Raw genomic sequence first — 17,827 nt, forward strand, 5'->3', positions numbered from 1 at the left:
CTTTTTCTACAGTGTTATGGGTTTTCAATACTACCTAAAAAAATTAAACTGTAACAAAATTATGACTTTTAGAACTATCAAATGCTCTGGTTGGTAAGTCCAATTTTATTTTACAACAGTTAGGAGCAAGAGGTCCCATGGCGACAGAAGGCAGGCCCTCCAAAACAAATTTGATTATCCGAATGTGGGGTTTACTCCGATCCCTAGCAAAGTTTCATTTGAGGTGTTTTGTTTCGACTTTCAAAAGTTTTATCCAAATGATGGTGCCATATACACCTTTTTTATTTCATATCCTCATTCTGGAAAAATAACAAATTCATACTGATGAGCAAATACAAAATCAGATTGAATGGCTTCACAGGGTAAAGAAGCATGGCAAATAGCAAGATAGCTGCTTCAAAGTAAGACATTTAACTGTTCCGAGCCACTCCCCCAAAAATAAAGGGAAGACTCGAGGAAATGCTGCTGTACAATTCTATGAGCGATACTATAAGATTCAATAGTCCTGCCTATGCATTGTTGCTTGTTAGCCTCCAGTTCTTTATTGGTGAAAACAAGATAAACAAATACGGACAACTGCTGTCTGAATGATAACAAAAAAAATAAAATTAATTAGTGTACATTTTATTTTACTGATCTAGATTCTCCATGGGCCTACAAGTATATCAGAAAGGCTCTTCCACATTTCAAGATATGAAAATCTGCATATGCCAAGTGACAATAAGGCCCCAGTGAAACTCAACATTACACATACCAAGAGCAATTGTGTGAAGAATGGGTTTAAAAAGAACCAAAAGCAGATCAAATACATTGTATTGTATTGATTTTACTAAACAAACAATATTTCAAGAAAACTATATTAAAGCAAAATAGTGTTGGGTAGAATGATTGAATGAATGCCACCACAGGTTATTACTCTGGGACGCAGTTTAGCCCATGTTTCTTTTGTTGCCTATGCCATTCCAGCCATGTGCACATCAGACTTTTTCCTGCTGCTAAAGGAACAGTACAGCCTGAACTGACAGCAACTGCTAGTGACTGAGAGGCACATGCATTAAGGTAAGGAATTGCAATTCCTTACTAGCGATTTTTAAAGAATCTCTATTAAGGACTCGCAAATCCTTATGCATGTAGGAATCGGTCAATAAATTGTGATTCCTACACATTCCCTATCAGCGAATCGCAAATTGCGATTCGCTAATAGGGAATGTCTTCTCATTAATTTCTATGGGCCTAGAGGACCATAGGAATGAATGGGAAACCATTCGCAACTTGTGATTACCAAATAAATAATCACAAATTGTGAATGCAATTTCAAGGGTGATAGGGGGCCAAAAGGCTGCACTGAATCACCCCCAAAACTGGCATATGTGCACATGTGACGCACACATATGCCCTAAGGGCCACACGGCACTTAGAAAAATGCAATTTGTAGCATTTAATAAAGAATTGCAAATTACCACCAACTTGAAGTTGGTGGTAATTTGCGATTCCTTAATGCTAAACCACAATCTCGGGTTGCTTCTGGCATTTCATTTGAGGAATCGCAAATTGAGATTCCCTAAATGCATTCACAAAATAGGTAATCGCAAATTTTGCGATTATCTATTTTGCAATTGGGTTTGGGCTTGATGCATCCCAAATGGCTTAATACCTGTCGCAAAGGAGCCGATTCTGCGAATCGGCCTGTTTGCGACCGGTATTTTGCTTGATGCATGTGCTCCTGAGACTTTTGCAAGCAACCGAGGCATCAGCTTTGGCTGTTTTTTCTGGAGGCACTGCTTGAGAGGGCTATGTATGGACAAGGGTTCTATGTTTGCAAGCTGCCGGTCACTGATGAAGCCCAAAGAAGCTGAAACCAGCCTTAAACTACTAGACATGGCTCTAGGACCGAGACACATCACCCAGATACCACTAGGGCTGACAGAGTTGAGCTTTACAAATGCTGTTTGATTGTTTCTGTTCAACGTGGTCGGGCTGTTCAGGACGGACTATTCCTACTGGAGCAGAAGGAACACTGATTTGCATTTGCTTGCTCCTAATCTGGAATGGTGCACGGGGCAATGAAAGATGCAATGGAATGCACCCCATAGAAATTACCAGTGGCTGAGATTAATTCCAGCAGCCCTCCCATCACTTTTTTTGCTTTCATGGACACTATATCACTAATAATTTTGTATCTTGTTTTTTGAATGCTTTTTTCTTCACTGCAAAATTGAGCTTGAAAGAAATTCATATTTAGAATAAATTAGCAATAATGACATTTTTATCATTAAAAGTGACCAGGTACTGATTCAGTATTATATTTTAGGGACATTGTACATTCAAACTCTATATAAAAAATATATACAACAATCAGTTAGAAACTAATGGCCTTATGAAGAGCTTGTTGGAAAGGGTACACCATAAAAAATGTGACAGATGTCATGTCTGACACATTACAAGCGCATTGTAGTCACATGCACTCTAAATATGGCGGATAGAACATCTATCATGTTTTGACCGAGTATCCTGTCTGTCAAACACTAAATAAGGCACTACGTACAGCAGCTGATTCTCAAAAACGACAATGTAGCCAGCTAAGACATTCAGCTGATTAAATGGAGAGTGGAACACATTTCCCAAGAATGAACGTGTCGCAAGAGGAAAAAGCTCATTTGCAAACAAGAGTGTTTTTAGATTCCTGGGCGAAAAACTAAACATATTATTTTTGCCCGAGTTAGAAGTGCTGTGAGGGTCTTGTGCTGAAACACCTGTCAACACTATACGGCCTTTTAACACTAAGTTCATCTCTTTATATGTTCTTCAAGGAACAACCAACAAAACATAATCTTTCAGAACAAAGAGGCGACATAGATAGTACAATATGCACTAGGTCACAGTTTGACTCCACATGGAAGTGCTGCTCTTCAGTTTCTATGATGCTCTTTCCTTTGCTTCTTTTGGATCTTGCAGGAGGTCTTTAAATCCCAACTTTTCCAGTGGTTCCTTGGACATGAGCTGCCTAATTAAAGAAATAAAGTAAAAGAACATTAAAAACTATAACCTCAGGATTCTTGTTGCTGATGCTGAAAGGTTAAGGAACATTATAAATACTAACCCCATGAATCTTGTGTCAGTGTTGAAAATAATCCAGTGTGCTCCTCATAAGACAAGACAATAACTTATGTATGTGTGTGATGAGTGTACACCTCGTCTGGATAATTCAGAACATTTTACATTGCAATAAAAGTTAGATTATATTTGAAAACAGCTGCATGGAAATACAAAGAGTAACTGGCCATATAGGTAAATCGAGTTACATGCTAAAGGAAGGTGTTAAACAGATATCTAACAATTACTGATAATATGCTGGACAAATGAAAACAAAAACAACCAAAGATTCTATAGCAATAAAATGATCTGTTATGAAATTAAAGAACCCACTCATTTAATATTTTTTGGCAGACATCTTTATGATGTATATTTGCACATGGAGACCGGAATATCTTTCATGTACCACAAGCGAGTCACTGCTGGGTCAGGCCTTTCTTGTGGTTCATCCTCCATCCTAGATCCAGAAATATCTCCAGCCAGAAGTCAGGCACACAAGGGCAGAAGCTAGACTCTACGTTAGGTGCAGAAACTCTGTGTTTACTTCATGACAGCGCAGAGAGTCAGTATTTTCCCTTCTAGACCATGTCTGTACAAACGCTCAGGAGTATGATAAAAGTGCTGAATGAACTTCAATTGAATTAAAATGTGCTTGTCATGTGGGGGAGGACAGTTTTAATAGTGAGCAACAGTATGTCATAAATCACACATTATTTTCCTATTAAATTCAGTGTGCCACTGCAGTCGCCCCATTGAGAGAGCCATAGGTGCAGAGCTCCATGACAGCACATCTAGGCAGGAAATTGCATGCACTGGGCTAGGACTATGTATCATATATGCTAGCAATTGTAGGAATGCAGGTTCGGTCAAGGAGTCTGGGAACTTCGCTTTGACAGCACTGCAAGTTCACAATGCTATTCCCAGGATTCCACAGAGTACACATTGTGATCCTCGGCTGCTCCGCCACGATCAGTGAGGCCAGCAGAGTGCCCAACTTGTCTCCTTTGGAGTAGATTTTCTTCATATATGTCTTATAGTCAAAACTGCAAAACCAACCCAGGTTGATGTGTAAGGATTATCGTATCTCACTAATTGCAGTCCCTGAAGTCTGATCTGCAGTGTAAACGTGTTCTAGTGACTTCACGGCTGCCCCAGTCTAGGCCAAGTCACACAGGATCACATCCCTTATTCCTTGTGAGTTCTTAATGCACTCCCCTTTGATCCTTTCATCCTAAAAGCCTCATATTCTAATCCTTTTCCACTGCCACGCTTTTGTTATCAATAACATAGTGATCTATTGTATTCCCTATAGTTCTGCAAAATGTCGGGTCCTGCAAGGCTGTCGCTTTAAGTCATCATGTTGCTATAGTCACGAGCAGTCTGCCCCAGCCTATGGACATCATTACTGATCTATGGTCAGAGACTATCTTGCATAGGTATTCTGTAGAGGATACCCTACACAGTGTTCCAGTCTGCCTCAGGAGTCTGTATCTTCAGGTATGTAAATCATGCACTCTGGAATAAAAGGGGCATTTGTGTACTTTGCAATGGTGTCTAGGTACGCTATACAAGTTCCAGATACTCAGCCAATCTTTGAGAGCCAATGCATTTGTGGCACGTACGCTGGCTCGCAGCGATGAGAGCAACCTGTTTATTTCTATATAACAATTAAATTATACAATACAAACTACATATGAGAAGCCATAAATATCATGTTGCAATACCTCATGTAGAAGTTCAACTGGCAAGGTATTAGGAGCTAAGACACAAATCACCCTCACCCATATCAGTGCTTCCCAGGAAAATGAAAAGTACACTGTTGATATCATATTCAGTTTCCATCTATTCTGCAAATTCAGGATCTCAGATTTGACTAAACGAGACAGGCTATCTGGCTGCTATCTGGTTATCCGGGTTGCCTTGTTTTCTAGCGAACACTTTGTGTGCAGCTTCGTGGCCATTGCTGCAACCGTTCCACTTTAATATTTTATATATTGTATGGTAAGGAATTGCATTTGCTAGGTGGCCTCTGCACATCTTGAGGTCCACTTGGTTCACCCTTTTCCCCTAAGTGGCTCCAGTTGGCCCATTGCAGCCGCAAGTTCCATCTCTTCTATTGGGTCTATTTCCTTATTCCATAATGGTCCTGGATACTTGCATGGCTGATAAGATGTGATCCAGCTGGTATTGAGTGTCTTTCGAGCCAAGTGGGATCAGTCTACTGCCGTCGACATCTTCCACATTTCCACTATCTTTTTTTGAGTGCTCTAGGGCACCCCCATGAGGCCTTGGATTTCTATTCATCCACCAGTTTATGGCAGATCTCTTAGGGCCCGGTGTAAATTAGTTAGGTGCAAGTGTCCCGTCCAAGACCCACATGGGGCTGTGCTGGGGTTTTCCAGGCTCCCTCCCTCCCCAAGCGTTGGGCCTGCGCCCTCAGTTTAGCTTGGGTGCAACCTTCCTGCAGCGCTCGGCCCAGTACCCAAAAGAGTCATATGTCAGATCTGGCAGTGAGTCAGTGTTTATTTTCAAGCCCAACAGCATCAACCATGCCTTCTCTAATGGCATCTTGCGAGGGTGATGGGCCCAGATTCACTGCAGGTGGCAATGGTGAGAGTGAGAGAGGACTGCTTGGCTGCTGTGGGTACACAGTCTGCCTCAGAGTGAAAATAAAGGAGGCTCACCACCAATGAACACAACCTTGCACAGTAGCAGTTGGCCACGGGGTCTGATACCAACCCCAGCTGTCCATGGCCATTGACTGCATGGGTGTGGGGGGTGGGGTTGGGGTGGTTGGGCTCAGACCCTATTCTCCAGCTAGCCCAGCACCCAACCCAAGTGGGTGGCCAGTCGCCCGTAAAGCATTGCATTTTACAGTGCGCCGCCGGGGTTTGGCTGATGGCCTCGCTGGCCCAACCTCATGAGTGTCCAACCCCACAATGGAGCACAACCTTCAGCCATGCACAGTGGTGGGCTGGCCAGGTGTCCATCTTCAACTGCGCACATCATTTGGCATGCACAATGGTGGGTGGCTGAAGGGTCTGGTTTATGACCAGACTCTTCCCATCGTTTTTTTGATGTTTTAGCAGTACCCCTACTGTGAGATGACAGAGGGTGCCGTGCTGGGGACCACAGAGTTGCAGGACCAGAGGAGCAAAGCAGACAATAAACAATCTTTAGTTTAAAGCAGAGCCCTCTGTGACTCTGCAAATGATGGAAATATAAGAATAGAAAGGACAAAGCAAAACGGATTGCTATAAATTGATGAGAAAAGAGACCAGCCATTGAAGAACTTGCTTACAGATACCCAACTGCAAACTACTGGTGATCAGAGTTGAGAGACAGACAGTATCAAGGGCAGCAGAAATGTTTAATAATGCATGGCTGCTGAGCCACCTTTATCTAGAATTTGTCTAAGATGTTCAGATATCACTAGTGACTGGTGAGGTGGTTTCTGTATTATGAAGAGTCATACTGAGTCGGATGTAATGGAGTTGGGTTATTATAATTACAGGGATAGCAGTTTATTGACATTATTTCCAGCACTTTGAAGGGAAAGGGTAGGCGAGAGATGCCCCATCGGAGAATTTTTTGAGGACAGCTTTGACCAGGGTGTGCTTCCAGGTGGCCAGAACAGTTGCAGACTCTAGAGACAGATTACACTGTTTGCTAATTATAGGGCCTGAGATGTAAACATCCATAAACAAGAATGTGAGGCAGACAAGAATACATAGTTGATCCAGAGCAACAGATTGTAGGAGGCCCCAGACTCAACAGGTGAGGCATTTGCAGGGGAAGATCCTTGATTAGAGGTTGTACAAAGTTGCATACTATAGTTTAGATAGTCAGACTAGGACATATGTGGAATCTGAATAAGGCTGTGATCGTTTTTAAGGTTGTCTCGTAGGTGATAATGTCATAAAAAAAAGAGCGAGGATTATATGGAACATGCCTTTTTCCCCTGGGTAATCAGTTATAACAAAAGAGACGAGCCCTAACAAAGTCAACTGCATCCAAAAGCAATAGTACTCCAAAAAACATTAGGTTTTTTAGATGAACTTTCACCCACCAAGCTAGTTGGTGGCATGCATCATCATCGGGTTCCCACCTAGGGTGCCGAGTGCATCCTAGGTGTGCTTTGATGCCGGATTACAGCGGAGCGGGTATTGTTGTGAAAGGCAGTGAAATAAGTGAATTTTAAAATTGTCTCAAGGATGCTCCTATAGGCCAGGAGAAATTTTAATAATGAGGTCCTAGGGCAAGGTTAAAAACGGAATATGGATGTTATGAGATATAATTGATCTTAAACATACTTAGGTTGGACTACATGTTTTAGCCAATATCAAATAGATTACCAGGCTGTCTACAGGACCAGAGGTGAAAAGGCCATGAAAACATGGCCTCAGTGTAGTGAAAATACACATGCTTAGATGTACCAATTATTGGAGGGTGAACCAGTCACTCACGGTTTTTCACTTTGTAACTGTATCTCAAAATTTTCAAATTCACTTTTCTTACTGCCTTTCAAAACAATACCTGCTCAGCTGTAATCAGGGGTTGAAGCACACCTATTTTGCATTTGGCACCCTAGGTGCAAACCCGATGATGAAGAGTGGTGGCTGAGGGTTCTTCTAAGAAACCTAATGGTTTACCTAGTACGATTGCTTTTGGATGCAGTTGACTTTGTTAGGGCTCGCACCTTTTGTTATAACTGTCTTGTAGGTGAACTAAACTTCTACACTGGAAGATACTCTTCATAGTTGTTAAGGATTTTTGCATTTCCACTTGGTATAATGTAGTTCTTCCCTAGATCAAGGTGCAGCCCCCGGAGAACTCAGGTGACACTGATGCAGTTTAAGGGGTGTCACAATGTGCAAAAGCATCAGATACCCAAAAATTAAAAATATTGTTCACGCTAAAAATATCACGGGCAGGGTTGCAGGAGGGTCTTTACGAGCACTAAAGAAATTTGAATGAATAACTTTAGACCCAGAGCAACGTGCAACCAATTTAGAAAAGGAGGAGTTGTACTTGATTGACTTCTGACAACTAACGAAGTAGAGAACGGCAACATGGTCTGTCCAGAATGTTACCTCAGTTAGTGAAAATAGGATCCAAAGAATTTCCAGTGTCTCTGGAGTCTTATCCCTTTCCCCAGGTTCATTAATGAGGTAGTATTATCCTGTACCTTCTTTGGTACAGGTGGACGATTGGGACTATCTGCTATATCCCATGAGGGTGTAATCCTTCAAACAAATCCCAACAGTATTTCACAAAGCTTGCTCCTTTCCACATTCAATGGCACCTATTACATCAAGGGCCCAATGTCTAAGCAATTTAAAGGCAACTAACAGAAGGAAAAGCAGCACCCGTAGGAAAAGACTCTTTTTCATTTGCCCTTTGATGCGGTCTCAAAGTTCGAGGCAAGTAAGTTCAATTTCTATCACCCTATGCTTTGGGCTACCACTTTGTCACAAGGAACAAGTAAACGTATGCAATCTTTACTATGAGGGGCAAGCAAGGGGTGCTTCCTATTTTTGTCTAACTTTCGACATGATCTGACAGGGCTGCTCAGACCATTGTCACAGCTCATATTCCAGAAACGGTGTTGAGATAGCAGAAAGGCTGCACCAGGACAATCTTTAGTCACACTTACAACTGTCATGTCGGCATGCCATTATCCCAGTTTGTCTGGAGACCTGAAGCGGCAAAAGAATGGTCAAAAGACCTTGTTTCCAACACCCCCAGGTACTTTATGCAGATCCTCTCTGGTCGCACCTTTTGCACTGGATGTTCTCACATAGGTTTGTGCTATAAACACACACCTACTCTTAGATAAGGGACAGGTACATTTCAAGAAACCCCAAAGACAAATAGTGCTTTGTTTCCTATGATGCACAAAATTCCACCAGATCCATTAAATCCTGCAATGCGATTGCGGGAGCCAGGCACAAAATCCTTTGAAATATAAATAGATGCTTCAGGTCTTAGATAAGAAAAGCAGATGCCACTTTGGCTGCAGCACCTATTTATCTCAGACATTTCCTGCTTTGTAACAAGTGTTGGTATCCCCATAGTGCGGAAGGGGCTGAGAGGTTGTAGTTTAAAAATTGAGACACTTGAGCAAGATTCCCTGAAGTATGTGTTTTGTAAAACTCTATCCACTGCTTTTAAATTATCAACTGTTACATTGGACATGTTAAAATCTTGGTCACCAGCCCTATTGAAACTTTGCCTAAAGCACCTAACACCAAGGCTAAGTATGAACCTTGACATCCAACATTGTTCTAATCTTTCAACGTATAAACAGTACGCGGACATAATAGTCTTCAAAAAAATGCAACAATATATCCTTTTCAATTTAAACCACGGAGTTAGGCGAAGCACCATTTTATTACGGCTTGGGATACTACCCCTGAAATCACACACTTTTAAGTGGTTGCCAAAAGAAAGAGAGTCTAATCTCTGTGACATATGTAAAGGCGGGGGTGCAAGATTTGAAACACATCCTTTTTGCCTGTCCAAACAAGTCTGTTGTAGCAGCCAGGACTAGATACATTACACCAATCAAAACAAATTGTAATATAAACTTTGTGCAGAATCTGATTTCCCTCTGCAGAGCTCCACCTAATGAATTTGTGTGTATTAATATGTACAACTTTTTAAAATAATTTTTACATTTATATTAGATCGATAATTTTATCTGTATAAGTGTAATTTTTATTGTCAAAAATGTATTATTCTCAGAAGAGAACTGAATCAAATAATTTATTAGATTACATTGTAGTTTAACTCTGCAATTTAAAAGAGTCTTGCTGAGGCCAAATACATTTCAAGAGGCAGACAGAGCATAGTAGCCACAGTTAAGAAAACACCACCAGAACCAATGGATATAAATAAGAAAAATAAAAAAGCACCAAGTGTGAAAACAAACAAGGGAGTGCATACTGAATTAGCCCTTGCATTGAAAGACGTGCACTCCTAGAAAATTGCCCAGAATAAGGCGTATCTCCATTACCGTAAGTACATACTTGATGTACAAAGGCTACCCTGCATTATCAATGACACACAGGAGGAACAGTCAGATGAGAAAATAAATCTACTAAGACCTTTCAGTGACTACCTGAATCAAAGACTATGTTAATCAATCCTTGTTTAACAAGCTATTATCCTTACGTTATTTAAACGGAAAAACGGTGCAGGGGCATATGAATGTTATGCAATGCTAAAACTTGGATGGCTTGGCTACTTCTGCTGGAGCCAGTCCGAGCTGGTGACCAATGCCTCCAACATTTTTCTAACACCAGCCATTTAATATACTTAATATGTGGTCCAGAGTTCTCGAAATGAAGAAAAACAGACTACTTCTATCTATGGACACTTGGGACATGATTTGTAAATTATTTGCAGCGCAAGTTTTACTTATTGGAGCTAATGGCTCCTTTTAGGAATGTCAATTCATACTTTATTTCACAAGAAAGGAATATGCACTCATAAATTGATTTACACGTTCTATGCAACTTTAGTGAATTATAGCTAAAGGATATAGCTCATAATCCGACCTTTGGCGAAAATCCATAAAAGTGAGTTATTTTAGTATACACAAACATTTCCATAATTATTCATACAGTGCCTTTCCAGGGTGGAACAGAAGGAATCATGTCCAACAAATGTAGGAACTGATGCTTCTCCTTGGAGAAACATGTTCTCTGTTAAGAAAAAAAGTGCATGCCACTCATGCAAAAGCATTTTCGCACACAATTGTACACTATGCATTTTATGTACAGCTGTCATTAAAAGCCAGCAGCATGACTAAGGGCATCTAAATCTTGTATTCATTGTTAATATGTCACAGCAGTTAAAAAATAAAGGTTTGATGTCTACTTGCCTCTCCATTCGGCACTCTAGGTATTCCTTTGATTCATTTCTGCACGGTGTATTTTCAAAATGATTTGCTCTAAGGCACTTCATGAATCGCTCTTTGAAATCCTTACATTCACCTGCAAAGGGAAGGTAAAGTTTAAATAAAATAAACTCACAAAACATTTGTAGTAAAATTATGTTTCACATGTACATTTGTTTTATCCTTTTTTGAAAAAAAATGTTTTGAGGCTTGATTCACACACAAAAAAGTAATTCTACTCTCTCTTTTAATTTATTGAAGAGCAAGTGCTTTTCTATAGTTCTGGTTAGGAAAGTTAGCCGATTGGAAACAATGCATACACCACTATCCCATTGCACTATCAATAAAACGCATATTATAGGTGTTGGTCAGCATTTTCGAAAGAAGAATAACGCCTTTCTTAAATCAGTCCAGATTATGACTAATGATTTAAATCGCGCATTTTCTGAGAAAATATTAGATTGGGCGCCAATCCAAAAATGTTGTGTTTGGCTATACTGCCCATTCAAATAACTGCAACTCAAATAAATACAACTTGACGTGGAACAAGAAAAAATTGTAAAAGTTAGAAATCTGTTTGTGTTCGCCAGTAACTTCTCCATACTATATATTCTGACAACGGTATTAAACCGGATTTGGCATCCGGTAAATATGACAGGTTTTGCTGTTTTACCTTTCGGCACCTAGGGTTTTACCATCGTAAACCCGCCCGATCCAAAAACAATTGGGTGTATTTTCTATGCCATTCCCAAAAACAATTAGGTGCATTTTCTATGCCATTCCGTCATGCAAAAACTTCCACTACATACAACCTGCGCACCTACCACCGTTCCCTTTCTTAAGATTGCTAAGGTCTGATCCTAGTCCGACATAAAACATTTCCACTCCATCCATTTCAACCTACAATTTATGTTTTAACGTTCATTCATCAATGGGGGAGTTAAAAATACACACACTATCGTTGTTTACAAGCCGGCTATGCTGACCTCACTAAGGTCGCTGCATAGGATAACACACAACTGTCCACAATTAGCACACACTTTAATTTACCGAAGTGATCTAATGGAAAGGAGCCTTTGTCCGGGGGACGAGGTTTAAATGTTTTGCTTCCGAAATTCATCGCAGTGGACATAATGACAAGAGAAAAGAAAACAGCTTCTGGCTACTTTCTGCTGGTGACAGCTGAACGTTAACAGAAGATAGAAACCACTTCCTGGAGGTGGGTATGTAAACGGCATCCTGATTGGTCTACCTTAACAGATTCTGATTGGTTAGATGAGACTGTACGTTTGATTGGCTTTGAATTCTTTTCTAGCGCACGTGTTAAGTGAGGCTGCGTGCAGTGGTTTAACGTGACTCTTTAATTGTAGGGTCGCCACACTTCTCAGAGAAAAATATTGGCAAATTATTCACTTTTAAGATTTTGCAGCAGCCCAGACATGGTACTTTAATGGAACGTATTTAAATTTTAAAATCGTGTGCAGTCACATAGATGCCAAGGTTTCAGATGGCTATGTGTGACATTTTCAGAATTTCAGTGTAATTATGAGTGACATTTCAACGACTAGGAGTGACACATTCTCCCGAGCAAAATACAGCAATGAAGACGAGGGAAACATAATAAATTAAATTAGAGCAACAAGAAAATCGTAAAACTGCTGCTGAGTACCAGAAATGCATTAAACCTCAGACTCAGAGAGACAGAGAAGTCTCAGGCATAGCCAGCAGCTAGGGCACTGTAGTGTTTGTAATTTTATAAACAAGTCTTTCTCAACACTTACCCAGTTGTTTTGAAGTTTTTCAAGAAATGGCCGGTTCACCTTGTGATGCATGCCTGGTGGACCCTTGAAGTTCCCCAACACTTGGAGGCTAACAGTGTGCCATCCTGTGGCACTAAGTGGGGCCGCCCTCTTAGGAGGGCCCCCTGCGTGGACCCGGGGCAGCCCTGCAGAATAAACGTTCTGCTCCACGTTCCATCCACATGCTCCAATAACTAATGTATTTTTGATGCGCTTCAACTTCAGTTTAGTTAGCCTTAATGTACTACACTTATTCGTCTGGCTTCCAAACGCCTCACAAACATGGGCACCACCTTCAAGAGACACCCACCAGACTCTCCTGACCACTGGATTTAATTGCCTATCATGACTAAAGTAAAGCACAGTTTTAGTTGTTGGCTGGCCCACAGCTAAGGGAAAACTAATTGCGGCGGACTGCAGCATGCACACCAGGAATTTGGGGCAAGGCAGCCTGGAGCCAGTGGGCAATTATATGGAGGCATAGATATCAAGTGATTGTTTATGCGGCACAGAGAAATTGTGTTGCAATTGCTGAGCCGGCCTGCGAAAGGTGTCATGCCGTGCATGTTGTCTGTGCGCGTGTGTGTCACTGACTGGCCATTATGTGCAAGTCTGTGTGTGGCTGCGAGTGCAGAGTGTGCGCATGTTTGCGTTGAACTTGGTGAGGTCTGAAATGAATGCAAAGCTAATTTAGATCTTTATTGCCGGCAAAGTAGTCTTATTTTACGCCCGTCTCTAACTTCGGGGCTAGGCACACACTTCAGGGGCGGCTCTAGGCTCATGGGGGCCCGGGGCAGGGAGCGTAGGTAAGGGGGCCCCGGAAGAGGGGGTCCGGGCGGAGCGCGGAGGCCAGTGAAGAGGGGTGGGGTCAGGGTGTTTGGAAGTGGAACAGAGCCGGAGGCCACCACATCCCTGCGAGGGGCCGCCACGCAAATATGTATCCATCCTCAGAGGATTATTAAATTAAGGATATATATTCGCGTGGTGGCCCTGTGCAGGTGCACAGCTTGCACATGCCTAAGGCCGCCCCTACACACTTACTTGAAAAGAGAGAGGCTGCATTTCACGCGGCGATGGCGGCCGGCTAGCTCGCCTCTTCCTGTTGTGACCAGCTGCCCAAATCAGGCGTGCTCGGGCCAGCCGGCCGGTCGGCTCAGCTGCACAGTTCCTGGTGCTCTGGGGCCGTGAACGAACATCTCCGGCCGCCGCAGTCTGCCCGGGTGTTCTAAGTGACTCTGCCACCGCCCGGGCCATGGTGAGACAGCTGGGTCGGGCGTGCGTGATTAAGCGGGCGCGGGATTCATTACCACGCCAGCTTTGACCTCATCAAGACCAGCCTGGAGCCATTTCTGAGTTCAGTTGCTGCCCGGGCTGTGAACTCATAAAAGTGAATGTATTCCGCGATACCACTCGGCGATTCAATTCAGTTGTTACATTGTAGCAAGCACTGCAACTCAGAACCCAGCCCCCATGAAGTCTCCCCTGCAGCGCGGGCGGCCTACCTGTACCACTGACGCAATTGTTTTGTAAGAACAGTGCTTGATAGGCAGAGGCCCTTATATGCGTGACTTAGCATTTCATTGCGGTGATGCGGACCATCTCACTGAGCGTCACGCCTGATGAGTGATTCTTGGCAAGTCTGCATTCATGGCCTTTCTATCTTAGTTTACTTTTACGTATCCGTTAGAGATCATTAGCACAGCACTAGAATAAATTTGAAAGAGTTTTCTCATATTTACTATTGAAAGAATGTACTGATAATAGAAAGAATAAAAGCTTTAGACAGGGCTTTAAGTGGGATGAAAAAACTAGGGGGGGGTCTCTCAAAGGGGCATGGTCAATGTAATTAAGGTTGTGTCTTAAAAACACATAAGCTAAAAATATGTGCTTAGCGTAGTCGCAAGACTGGTCCTCAACCTGCCAAAACACTGCCACATCTCCCAGCACCTGCGCACACTCCACTGACTCCCCGTCGAGGCGAGAATCACCTTTAAGATGCTCACCCACGCACACAAGGCCCTCCACGGCACCGGACCAGCATACCTGAACAGCCGACTCAAATTCCACGCACCCCAAAGGACCCTACGATCAGCCCAGCTTTCCTACGCCGTGGTCCCCCGCACCAGAAAGACCAGATCGGGAGGCCGCTCCTTCTCCTTCCTCGCGGCCAAAGCATGGAACGCCCTTCCGCTCCACCTCAGACAGACAACATCGCTCCCCATCTTCACAAGAAACCTCAAAACCTGGCTCTTCGACAGACCCCCTCCTTGATGGAATGGAACCTGCACCCCCCCATCCCCCCCCCCCCACCCCTAGCGCCTTGAGACCCTTACGGGTGAGTAGTCGCGCTTTAACAAACTCCTGATTGATTGATTGATTGTGTGCCGCCTGACTTGTATTTTGCTGTTTATGTCATTGCATCCAGATATATGATACAACAAGTAACATACCTACAAGAAGTCAGGACTATTGACTTTGTCAATGGTTGTTAGTGGCATAATATAAATAAGCAGCAACTATGGCTTGAATATAAGGTGACACCACAACAATGGTCACTGCTCCTGTGTTTAAAAAAGAGAAGGGAAATCCAGAGACAAATGACTCTCTTTAGTGATTTCCCTTCCCTAGAACGCTCACAATGGCATGACGTCATGCTGTAACTTCTCCGCTAGTGAGAAGTAAGCAGTGTGAGCAAGCGCACATCGATGTGCCTGCTGTCACTGCAGTCCAGAAAAAAATGAAGCGCCTGTGCCAGGGCACAAAACAGAGCCCGATAGAGAACCGTTGCAAGGCCCCCTTAAAAAACTGCTGGTGCTCAGTACCAGTGAGACCCGGCCCACATTAGGCCCTGGTTCTAGGTAACTTTCACATATCTCCTGCTCTATAAACAAAGTCACTGTGTGAGGAGGGGGTGGGGCCTCGTGCCGAGAGATACCTGAAAGACACTCATGCCTTTTTTTAGGTCAAGCCTACAGCACTTGAGTTGCAGGGTCATCTGTTGTATGTACTTTCTGGGCTCTGGAATATTGTTGCTGAACTTGTCTGCCTCTGCTTTTTAGGGCTCGCCTAGGGTGCGCTTGCGATGCCTCTTCGAGACATGCTGTATTCAGGATATGTGGATAAAACTCCACCTACTTCCCACCCATCTTTTTAATTGGCTCCTGTCACTGTCCTTTGTAAATGGTGGCTTTTCATTGGTCATTAGGCTTTGTAGTCCCTCCTTAGTACCGCCTTGTCTTTTCTTGTAGCCTCCCATGAGGACACCCCCTGTTACATGTGTTGTTACGCCCTAGGTTTTAATTACAGCCTCAAGACACTATTTTCTTAAAGGCCTTCAGATAGGACACTTACTCAGTCCTAAACAAGGATGGCAGTGGTTACTTTACTTGCTATCATATCTCACATTTATATTAGACCTTCTATACATTTCCCTTCATCAGCTCCACATAGCTGGAAGATGCGAACTACAGATTGAAGTAGGCGATTGGGTGAAAGTGAAGTCTGGTTGTGTGAGTGGCAGTCTGTCGAACTTTCGAAGACCATACAAAGTAAGAGAAGTAGGAGGAAGATGTGTCAAGCTAGAAAATGGCCAGACATGGAATCTTAGAAGAGTAGCTTTATTTTAGAAAAAAGGGAGAGGTGTGGTTATACCTACTGATTTGAGTGGAGGCTGCACAGGATGGCTGTTGATTAAAGACACTGAATTTGGAAGACCCCAAGTGAAAACCTATCAAACCCACGCACTTCTGAAAACTAGACAGCTGGGGGAGTCCAGAGAGGTATGGTTTGCATAGCCTTCAATGTTTTCCTACCCAGAATTCGCCGTAAACCTCAAATTTAGCTGACAAAAAAACCATGTTTCTCAAATTACTTTGTGGGAAAGTTGTGGGATCACTGGGCTGACACAAATGTCCTACCACCCAGCATTCCCCCAGGTCTCCTGATAAAAATGTCCCCTCACTTGTGTGGGTGGGCCCGCTGTAGGGAAGGGCCCAAAACGTATTGTGGAGACAATAAAATGACCTATCATGAAACAACCTGGTTTTGCAAGGAGGGGCACCTGGGTTTTTGGCCCCTGGCTCGACAGCCATTTAGGGAAACCTACCAAACCCACACATTTATGAAAACTAGACAGCTGGGGAAGTCCAGGGAGCTTGCATGGACCCTCTAACATTTTCCTACCCAGAATTCCATGCAAACCTCATATTTAGTTGAAAAAATCAAATTTTTCTAAAAAGTTTGAGTGGGAAAGTTGTGAGATCACCGGGCTGACACAAATTTCCTACAACCCAGCATTCCCCCAGTGGTCCCGATAAAAATGGTATCTCGTTCATGTTGGTTGGCCAAGTACCCGCAACAGGCAAGGGCCTCAAACGTATTTTTGAGACATCAAAATTACCTATCACAAAACGACCTAGTTTTCAAAAGGGAGCACCTGGGTTTTTGGCCCGGGCTTGGCGGACAGCTATGGAAACCTACCAAACCCACATATTTCTGAAACCTAGAGCCCCCAGGAGTCCAGGGAGGTATTGCTTGCCTGGAACCCCCAAAGTTTTCCTATCCAGAATCCCCTGCAAACCTCAAATTTAGCTAAAAAGTCAAATTTTCCTCTAATATCTGAGTAGGAAAGTTGTAGGATCACAGCACTGCACACATTTACTACAACTCTGTGTTTCTCTGAGTCTCCTGATAAAAATGATACCTTATTTGTGTGGATGGGCCAAGTGCCTATAAAATGGAAGGGCCAGAATTGTGTAGAGATAGAGTGGGGCCAAAAGTGGGTCCAAAAGGGTTGTTTGTTTATACGTTTTTAGGCTGACGCTACTTTGGGCACCCACACAAGTGAGGTATCATTTTTCTCGGAAGACCAAGTGGAATGATGGGTAGTAGGAAATTTGTGCCTGCGCGGTGATCCTACAACTTACCCACACAGAAATGTGAGGAAAATGTGACTTCGTAAGTAAATGTGAGGTTCTGGGTAAGAAAATGCTGAGGGATCCATGCAAGCCACACCGCCAGCCAAGAGTCAGTG

General features: G+C 43.0%; 1 protein-coding gene across 1 annotated transcript; it reads right to left on the reverse strand.

Annotated features, from left to right (window-relative positions):
* Nucleotides 1-608: 608 nt before the first annotated feature.
* On the reverse strand, nucleotides 609-12,189 carry COX19 (cytochrome c oxidase assembly factor COX19). The gene is made up of 3 exons (XM_086940565.1): nucleotides 12,047-12,189; nucleotides 10,978-11,093; nucleotides 609-3,000 (listed from the first exon to the last, which is right to left on the reverse strand). Exons 1-3 carry the CDS (start codon nucleotides 12,126-12,128, stop codon nucleotides 2,917-2,919), a joined length of 282 nt encoding a protein of 93 aa, XP_086796691.1. The 5' UTR covers nucleotides 12,129-12,189; the 3' UTR covers nucleotides 609-2,916.
* Between the last annotated feature and the right edge of the window lie 5,638 nt (nucleotides 12,190-17,827).

This window comes from Lissotriton vulgaris, chromosome 10 (genome assembly GCF_964263255.1).
Source record: "Lissotriton vulgaris chromosome 10, aLisVul1.2, whole genome shotgun sequence".
Classification (NCBI taxonomy): domain Eukaryota; kingdom Metazoa; phylum Chordata; class Amphibia; order Caudata; family Salamandridae; genus Lissotriton; species Lissotriton vulgaris.

Excerpts from the sequence above, each read along its gene's own strand:
- COX19 (XM_086940565.1), bottom strand. The coding sequence starts at position 12,128 with ATGTCCACTGCGATGAATTTCGGAAGCAAAACATTTAAACCTCGTCCC. Across the intron at positions 11,094-12,046 it reads CTTTCCATTAGATCACTTCG|GTGAATGTAAGGATTTCAAA; the intron begins GTAAATTAAAGT and ends TTCCCTTTGCAG. Across the intron at positions 3,001-10,977 it reads AGTGCCGAATGGAGAGGCAA|CTCATGTCCAAGGAACCACT; the intron begins GTAGACATCAAA and ends TTAATTAGGCAG.